We start from the raw sequence: 10,120 nt of genomic DNA, 5'->3' as shown, positions 1-10,120 counted from the left end.
CAGCAGGAGGAGCACACAAATTGCTATGATAGACAGTATGTGGGAACAGAACTTTCAGATTAACATCCAACCCCTGTCAGGGGGCTCCACAGACACGCAGGAACAAATATATCCATTGGCATGTGACATTACGGATCTGTGGTTGCAAAGTACATCAAAAAGGGGCATGTACATTTAAGATTACTGCAGCAGGTGAAAACTCAGTTCTCTCGCATCTTCCTCCCTCCCCTGCCCTTGCAAGTTTAGTCATCACTCAAACCCTGCTCCCTGTTCTACCTTAATTCATCAGTGGCTTAACCACTTCATGCTCTGGTTTATTTAATTACTGACCTTGCTGACACTGAAAGTCTGTGGAAAGAATACCAAGAAACCATGATCAGTTCTGCGTAACTTCTAAAGAATTTCAGAATTTCAGTTATTAGTATTTCCCATAACACTGAAATTAATAGCAGAGTTGCACTTTCAAAGTGAATAGCACTTCCATTATAAACTGTTCATACAAATTATTTTAAAAGACATTTAGTCTTTTATGAATGGGATTAATTAAATGTTTCTGGGCAGAAAGATAAAAGTTAACTTGTTGGCGACTTTCTGTAGAGAAGTTATAAAAATTTAGGGAATTTTAAAAACATTTATATGGGATTTTTTCATATTGGTGGTCACTTTTGCTTAATGCTTCAGAAGAAAGCAAAATCCTCCAAAATTATGTGGGATGCAGGAATGGGGGTGAGGAAGGAATTCCTACTGACTCATGTGAACAGCTGGCACCATGAAACACCAGCTAAGATTACCGTTTGCAAAAACAAGCCTAATTACAAGTCATCAAGGAATTCAAGCTACCTGATTATATTCAGTCACTTACAAAAATAATGTTAACATTTCCAGTTTAAATGAATGATTAATGTTAATTCTTCTGTTGCATTTTCAGTAACAGAAGATATGCTAACATGATATGACATCAGAAAGCAGAATACAAGGGAACCTCTGAAAAAAGGAAGTGCACTAGGTGGAAGGCACGTCAATGCTAGTAAATGACAGAAATGTACGGCTAAGACCAGAGGCACCTTCTTGATAAAAAAAGCTTTTGTTGACATGCTGTCTCTTCCCTCATTCTGCCAGATAAATGCGTGCATGTCAGAAGGCCATCTTGAGCCATTAATCTCTAGCACTGAATTCCCAGTCAAGTCATCAGGAATTAGCCATTAAGTTCGAAGTTGTCTCTACTTTGATTATCCTGCTCCCCTAGCATGTAAAAATGCACCAGGAGAACTGTTGCACCTTCTCCTTAAATCCAGCCTGAAACTACACCTTGTTTGTAAATTCTGTTTTCACCTTCCCTCCCCCAGCATCAGCCCCAGTTGGTAACAATCAGGTATTATTTTGTCTATTATTGTCTGCTTCTTGACATAATTTCCTAACTATGACAAGTGTGGCAGCTTTTAGCATAACAGTTTAGTTCCCCATGTTCACCATTTAAAACATAACTTCTTTCTATTGATACACTTCAATATCCTTCTTCTTCACAGTTTTGTGAATGCAGCACTACACTTTGAGAAGACAGCCCTGAGTATTTACAAAACAGCTGTTCGTATTAATTGTGCCTCTCTTGGGGAAGGTAGGGAGGAAAGGTAAGGACACAGACCTAAATGAAAATCAGCAATCATAGTGGTTAATTCTAAAGCTGTGGGCAATCAACTGGCCAAGCAATGCACCTTCTGTCACAGGGCTGGCATGTCCACTTGAACTACCTCAAGTCACTGCTTCCTGGAGCCTCCCTGACTGTTCCAGTAAAACATTTTAGCTCCACGCACCGTCAGTATGTCTAGGGTATCAGGAATACTCACAGCTCCTCTACTGGAAGAAAAGTGGAATACAAGGGAGAAGGACAGGTATGCTAATATGGTTGGAAACTAAGTATGGGCAATATGAAGAGAATAGGAACACCCCTAAGAGAAGAGCAAATAGGGAAATGAGCACACACAGCACAGAGTGTGCAGGCCCTTGGTACTGGGCCAGGACCACACAAACGGTCCATAGCACAAGAAAGTGATTACAAAGAGGATGGGGAGACATCCAGAGTGGAAGAGGTTCTGGTAAGCATGTGGTGGGCCTCAAAGAGTGGCAGTGGGAATGCAAGCACCCCTGGGAGCAACATCAAGTAGGCCAGCCTCCAGCATCTCACTTTAGGAAGCCAGCAAGGGAGCAGACCCAAGGGCACCTCTTCCTGACTCTACTGTTGGCAGACTGTGCTGAGGTTCAGCACCAGTATGTGAAGATACTGAACATGATCTCAGCTTTCCAATTTTCTCAAAGGTTTGGAGGTGGATGAGAGGTGGAAGTGGGGACACCAAACACATTTTTGCCTAGTGTTTTGGAACAACAACAGCAAATACCCACAAAAGAAAAAAAACAAAAAACGGAAGTAGAGGAGAATTTGGAAAGGCATGTAGAAATATGCTTGCTTAGAAATCTAGAAAGTATAGTAAAGTTCCAGTCCAGCAAAACATCTAAGGTATGCTTAATTTTCTTCCTGCCAGTAATACCTTCCCTTACAGCTCAATATGTTTATGTGAGCAAAATATTTTAAATAAAACTTCCAGTAAGTAGACTGTAATGAATGGATCCAATATATTTAAAAACTATTAAGAAAACAAAGACCCAAGCTAATAGCTGATTGGCCTCATAGCTTTGCATGATTTATCAGTGCATTAAACACACAGGGAACTTGATCATTTTGTTTAAATGCTCACTAAGATGCATATGCTTTCCTAATATTGTCCAATATATTTTCAGAAGGAATAAAATATTCCAAATACTGGCAGTTACCTACATGTTCTCTATGAATCACTGGCTGCACTGGTTGTCTCTGAACAGTTAAGTTTAATATTTACAGTCTCACTAGGTCAGCACAATTTATTTTTCTGTTGGCAAAAGCTTCCTGGAGATTCTCCCAACAGAGAGGCAGAGGTAAGACAGAAGTACTCTTGGGCAGATTATATGTGCTGTTAAATTTGCTGAGATGTAACAGTATTATTTATTTTAAATACAAAACAGTTATTTGTCTCAACATGTGTAATTATAGTATCTTTAATACCTTCAATAGGTTGACTTCAATATAATTATCATCATACTACCTGGAAGGCCATGCCTTCTCTTGTCTTCCCCTGCTCTGCTACACTTCAGTGCAGAAAAAGCAGCACCACAGAAACAGTGAGGATACTTGACTGGAAATTTAGAATGTATAGTAAGTTCCAAATCCAATAAAACACATAAGCTACACTGAATTTTCTTCATGCCAGCAGTCCCAGCTGAAGCCAACAGATCACTCGTGCTGAAAGTTAAGCCTGTGCCAAAATGTACTGCTGGACAGAGACTTTTCATTTATTGTTCTCAAAACAGCCAGTATTTATTTTCCCAAGGCAGTGGGCCATATTTAGTCATTAATTATAAAGCAGAACTCCTCATCAGCTGCTTAGAAATTAACAGCATGAGATGGGCTTTTATGGATATAATCTCTTAAAGCTTCAAAATTCTTACTTAAACTTGTGGCTGAGTAAACTTAGCCACAAAGAATTTAAGTGACCTGTTCTAGGGAGTTAATGTGCGAGTCTGGATCAGCACCTAGCTCACAGTCTTTAACTGTGTGATTAAACTCAAAGAGGGGAGCACTACTAGCATAAACAAGTAGTTACTACTGTAGAATTAAAAAAAGTTGATGCAACTTTCTCTTACCTTGCAGCCAGTCTCGAAAGTAGTGCAACCACATTTTGGGGAGCTGCCTATCCTCTTCCAACAAAACATACGTCACATTGCTGAAACTTCTGTGAAGTTCATAGAGTAAGTGCTGGACATTTGGATAGTCTGCTTTCTGTGTCACAATATACATGTTGTAAAATGAAAAGTACTTGAATTGTGCGGCAATAAAGTCATATTCCCGTGTTTCCCGTGGTACAATGTCTGTGAGATCTAGTCCATCTCTCACTCGGGTAGTTCCATAAAGGCTGAGCCCAAGCAAACCCAGAAAAAGAAAAATAACCACAATCTGCAACAGAAAATGGAAATGCATTTGGTTTTAGGTTTCTAAAAAAATTAACACTTCATAACAGCACGCTACAAAGCCAGGTTCAAAATTAATACCAAGCAAGTCTACTTTAGAACTTTTATTTTTCCTTCTTTTTCTTTTTTCATACACATACACACTACAGGGCTAAGCTAGTTTGTGCTTTACTGAAGGGGCTCTGCATCATAGATGAGAAATTTGTATCATAATAAAGTTGAAAAGTGGCTTTAGTTTCACCATTCACAAACTTATGTTAACTGGAAGTCACCAAAACCCTCACTGGTAACATACCTGAAAAGTTAAGAAAAGAAATGTATCTGCTCTCTACAGCACTCACAAGATAAAACTTTTAAAGAAGTATGAAATTAGCTGTAAAATTATTAATAATTGTTATTCCAAAAGAATTCTATTTATTCTTTGTATTTAGTATCACTGCCGGGATAATTTTATTACTAGGAAAGGCAGAGTCTATTTTTTAAAAATGGGTAAATAGTTCCCTGATTACCTTGGCTTTTGGTTTTAGGAGGAACGGAGCATAATGCTTTTCTGCAAAAGATGAGAGTGTCCACTTTGTACAGGGTGGCTCAAGGCAATGCATGCTGGAGTCTGAGAATTGGGAAAGCAAATCCCTCGTCGAGCTTGTGCTTTCTGGGCTCTGGCAGCTGAAATTATCTTGCGTCACTGTCACAGGCTGCACAGATATTTCTGAGCGAGGCTCTGCTGTGGTGTAGTACACCTGCGTATGAGGATCGTATTCTGTGCGCAACTGCACTGTGGACTGCATTGTAATTTGAGTTTCATGTGCAAAACTGTGACTGCTGTATGGGGGTGGAGGACTGTAGCATCTATTGTCGTTTTCCACATACGCTTGAGGCTCAATCTGAATCACTCTAGTGACACATGGACTGTAAGAGAAGAGAAAAACATATGTTCATATTTAGATCGAACTTTATTTTAATCAGACTCAACAGGATAACCTGCTTCCATCCGAGACTGCTTCTACTACTATTAGATGGTTTGAATTAATTAAATGTAATGCTCTCACGTCAATGTTATTTGCACCTTTAGGAAACATTTCTCAGACATGGTTCAAAGTGTAAGCCTCTGAGAATATGTGCACAGTTCTTGCACTCAGGGAAGAAGATACTAGCATTTGTGTGAAGACACTAACATCTACCCACACTGCTCCATTAATTACACAGGCTACTCAGGTCAATATTCAGGTAGTTGCATACAGCCTGAATGCACAGTACATGTGTGAACTTGCATCTGTGTGCCCATGCTCAGAATGTATGCTTCATATGTAAATGTGCCTTAATTCTGATACACATTTGGTGCAACTTTAGATGAGGGAATAAACGGAAGGTCTGATTGCTCTGTACTTCTTGAGAATCAGGGCTCCAAAATTCAAGCACATGAGGCCAGCCACTGAAACCATGACTGAATCAGAAATAGAAAGTAGGAGTCTTGGCTTGGGATCAACGCCCTGTTCTAAACACTCTCTCAAAAACAAATTTAGGAAAGTGCTTTCTCTCTTTGACATTAAAACGTCTAACTATGTCAGCTCCTAGGTGGGTGTAAAACACTAAGATAACATGAGGTGGATTGTCCACATCCTTGTTAGGAGAGTAAGAGAACATGTGTAGAAATGTAGCTGATACTCTTCATTGCAGGTAAAAGCAAAAACGAAGGTAGAAAACATGCTTCATTTCTAAGCCATGGCTCCACTGATGACAGCAGACTCATCCTATCTCTATGCTCAGATCTGGCCATGTACCAGGTGGGAGTCTATGCATACACTCTTTAGAATGGTAGTGTTACCATTATAAATTACTATGGCAGCCATAACAGAAATTTTATCAGGAACTATCCTGTAACAGTACTGATCATTCCTCATAATCATATGAAACACTTTGCTAAGGGGAAGTCATTTTACAGTTTATATATTATATTTATGTATTTAAGTTTAAAGCCATAAAAAGCATAAAAATTAGCACACATGGTGATTAACTGTAAGGCTTTTCAGTACCCCAAGTTATATAGTTTTCCAATATTATCCAAAACTGGCACTGGACACCTTGCAGTACCCCTCAACATTCTCAAAAATACCTGAAAATACTCTCAAAGTGTGGCTCTTTTATCTGCTTTCGAAAAGCTGTCCTCCAACAACCAAAATAAACACATCCATGAATGAAAGGAAAAGTGTATGTGTGAAAGGGGCAGGGCAGGGGAGGGAAGAGAGGTATTCCAACTCTTCCCCTCACTCAGGTGAAAAACAAAGTAGCAAATGGAGGTCTGTCACTAGCAATTACCTCCTTAACAGTTACAGACTAACCCTGCTGCAGGAAAGATCTCTGACTCCTGACAAGGAATGGCAGCACTGAGTGCTAACCACAAAAAGGACACCCCTCATACCCCAATCTATCACAGATTCTCACCTTGTAAAACAGCAGAATATATCCAGTCTCCTGTCTTCCCGACGATAAAGGTCCATGCTCAGGATAGCAGGAAAAATCAGCAGAACCATAGCGAAGTTGAATACCACCACAACTGCTGCCTAGAGATCAATCACAGGAGCAGTGACATCATTACTAAGCTTCATGTAGGTCACCAGCTTTAAAAAGCATAAAACTTCCTTTCAGTTCTCATCCGTTCACCCATTTATCATGTCAACCCATCAGATGCTTTCAAGTTTTTCCCTCAGCAAACTGGAAGATAAAACTTTCACATTCCCATTTCATTATGGTAGGCCTATTGTAGTTAATTTATTTCCATAATAAACTTCGTATTACTTTAATACATCTGAGCCTGGAGATGTGATGATTATTTTTAAAGTGGAAAACCAGAGTCAACAGATCATAATTTTGCATGAGATCCTACTGTATTTGGAGTAAAAAAAGCAAAACCAAACCTGGAACTAGAGTGGAAGTTCTCACATTTAAGGGATCTGAAGTAATTTAATCATCACAATAACATTAAAGCACATTGTTAAATCAGAAATTAAGTAAAGGTTTAAGTAAATTTTAATGAAACGCTTCTATTTACTAAAATTCTAAAGTACTTGAAGTACTTACTTAGAAGTTTAGCCGGTAAGAGCAACATTGTGGGTTTATGAGGGAGTATTTTAAAAGGAGAATCAAAATTAATCCAACACCACATAGTAAATCTATGTATTAATATGTTTGTGTTTGACAACTTGATTAATGAGCCAGTCTGCCAAAATGAGTCTTAAATTGGAAGGATACTTGATTTAATTTGTATTATATAATGAAAAAACCCAACCTCCCTCCCATTTCAAATCCTACTTCAAACCCTTTCCCACACAGAGATTCCCATAGAATCTCCATAAACATATGTGGTGCAGCATCTATCATTATTATTAATAGCATTTATTTGTAATGCAGAATTGTTAGGAGCACTAGCCATCACAAAGGAAAAGCCTGAGCACAGATGGGACTGGAAGATAGTTCTAAGAGTTGGAGAGACACTGGGAAAAAAATGGTTGAGCCATTAACAGGGGAAGAAGAACCCTGAAATCCTTATACTTTACCTATTAGATAAGCAGTAGCCATCTCAATAGTAGCCTGATTTCAGGTTAAGGAAATCATCTAAACTATCAAGTTGCCCCACCTGTAACTTCTGAAGTAATGGCCACTTAGGTTAAAGCAGTCATAAAAAAAGAACAAAAGTTGGGCTACAAAAATGAAGTCGCTGACCTGATACAAATAGGCCCTCCTTTTTGCAGAACAAATGAATGGCTGCTTTTGATGTTGAAAAATCAGGCCTCAAAGCTGGTAGCTAAAAAGATGCTATAACCAAAATCCCTGTTTTGAAAATTCTTGGCTTACATGTCAAATAAATAATACAAAATGCCTAAATAATGACAGTTTTGTTTTTGCATCTCTTTATCTGCGAAAACTAAAGTATTAACACACTGAATGATTTCAAGGGTTTTAAAACTGTCAAAGTATAAAAAAAAGACTAGATATTGTTTTTGCTTTTCTGAGAATGACAGAATCAACTAGTTATGTAAATATTTTAAAATAATTATTAATTCTAATAAATATGTTGTATACAAAAGTATTTTCTATTGATATTTCTCTTTTGTTCTCTCTAGCCTGCCTGAAGTAAGATTTTGGCCCTGCTGGTTGTTCATAGACGTAACTACTAAACCAGAATTTACCTAGTACTTAAAAGCCAAATTAGTACTTGGCCATTTTTGAGAGAAAAGATCCAGTCACAATTTCATGATTTATAAATATCCACACAGAAAGGCATATAAGGTCATAGTCAAAACTTTAAAATTATTTCCTTTTCATTCTCCCTAGAATTAATTGAATCTGTCAGAAAATTAAATGGCTGCTGTTGAAAGCAAGGTGTTTGTTGGACCTAGTTCATACAACTGCTTCCTTTATTGCTGCTAAACCAGAAAAGGCTGAATCATCCATATAACATGAATAATTAGTTGTGTCTAACCAATATCTTCTATCAAGGATCTGCTAAGATTTACTAAGATTTGGAAAAAACAGCTGAGGCTTGACTCCGTAATTCTTAGTCCTCCTAGCATGGCTGAAAAACTAACAGAAGTCCCCTGTTCTATAAACTGCAAACACTTCATGCCGTATCAATTCCCTCTGTAGAACCCAACATCCTTGAAATCTCAAATGCCACTAAACCTGAAAACTGATACTTCAGAGTGTGGTAGAGATGCCATTAAAGTTAGTTATATTCATGCTGGATTTTTTAAGACGCATCAAAACTAATCCAACACCACACGGTAAATTTGCCTACTAACGTGGCATCCCTCTTAGAACACTTTTTAGGGTATTGATGTACCAGCCCTGCAAGTAAAATATTTTTAAAGAATCCTCACTGTTCTGATTTGGACTTAAATAGATTCCTAGAGCTTAACACCTCACTTCTTATTGCACACTGTCTCTCCGTCACCCACCTCCTCAGCATTTCAAGGATGTTCTCAGTTTTCACACTTAAATACAGAAAATATTGTTCCTGTATCAGTTTTAATTTGTTGTCCCATCAAAAAACATGCTGTCACTTGATAACGAGAGGAAAGGAAGAACTGCTGAGGGATGAGTCAGTGCCTGACCTGATGCATCAGCCACCGATCCCCCTCCAATACCACTTAGACATCTGGTGGCTGGGAATAGGAACGTATGAGACATGTGATGATGGTAATACCCCACAAGCTGTAACTATTACACTGATTAGAAAAGTACCAACAAAAAAAACGTGGCTGCAGAGTTTCCAGAGTACAGGCAATCTGTTAGCAGCACCCAACCTGAAAGCATGCTTTGGATTTTTGGAGACAGGGCATCCTCTTACCCCTTCAGAGGTGAATGGTCAAGTGGGAAAGAGCCTTAGACCTTTTCCTTGAGAAATCAACACAGGTAATATTAGTCCTAGGAGGGATAAAATGGGGCCTACTCAAGGGTGTAAAATGAAGGCATTCAGTGAAATGAGATCAGAGAGTAGTAAAAAATTCCATTAATCAGAAAAAAATGTTGGCCACTTCCTGAGAAACATACTCCACTTTTTGCATCTTTTCATAATGCACAGCTTAAAAATATTATTGCTGCTGCAACTGTTAACGGAGACAGAAGAATGGCAGTCTGTGCTGGAAGCAGCAAGGGAGACGCGAGCCAGGCTGGTAGGCTGGGGCCCCACTGAAGGTATGTGCTGCTATGTGCCATTCCTGGCAGCCCACCCAAGGAGAACGGGTGTGCTGTATAGCCAGAGGTGATGAACAGATGAGGAGGTCTGTCAGGGAAACTTCCACCCTACTGCTCTCTATCTGCAACTCCCTCCTGACAGTATACAGACCCAGATTGCCCCTGTGCCCCACCTCTTCCCTTAGGCTTTAATTTTGCTTGTTAAATTCTCATGTCAGGAACAGGCAAAGGTAAATGATGTGAGTAAAAGGAGGGGGACAAACCACTTCAGCAGAGCAAGATAACTGAAGGAGCTTAAAAACTTACGTTCTTTCCCTCCACAAACCCACCATCAAACCACCTGGTACACTTAGGAAAAAAACTTGTCATT

The 10,120-nt window shown here is 39.0% G+C and overlaps 1 protein-coding gene across 1 annotated transcript in view; it reads right to left on the bottom strand.

Moving 5' to 3' along the window:
* PTCH1 (patched 1) overlaps positions 1 to 10,120 on the bottom strand; it is a gene marked incomplete at its 3' end in the record, with an annotated part of 30,956 nt that overhangs the window by 7,664 nt on the left and 13,172 nt on the right. The window contains exons 11-13 of the mRNA XM_010024558.1: positions 6,499 to 6,617; positions 4,566 to 4,965; positions 3,733 to 4,042 (exon numbers count right to left, since the gene is read on the bottom strand). Of these exons, the coding sequence (XP_010022860.1) occupies positions 3,733 to 4,042; positions 4,566 to 4,965; positions 6,499 to 6,617 (829 nt within the window). The remainder of the gene's footprint in view (positions 1 to 3,732; positions 4,043 to 4,565; positions 4,966 to 6,498; positions 6,618 to 10,120) is intronic.

This window comes from Nestor notabilis, unplaced genomic scaffold (genome assembly GCF_000696875.1).
Source record: "Nestor notabilis isolate BGI_N333 unplaced genomic scaffold, ASM69687v1 scaffold24591, whole genome shotgun sequence".
Lineage (NCBI taxonomy): Eukaryota > Metazoa > Chordata > Aves > Psittaciformes > Psittacidae > Nestor > Nestor notabilis.
Note: the sequence above shows the minus strand (reverse complement) of the source record. Positions and strands in the feature narration are given on the sequence as shown.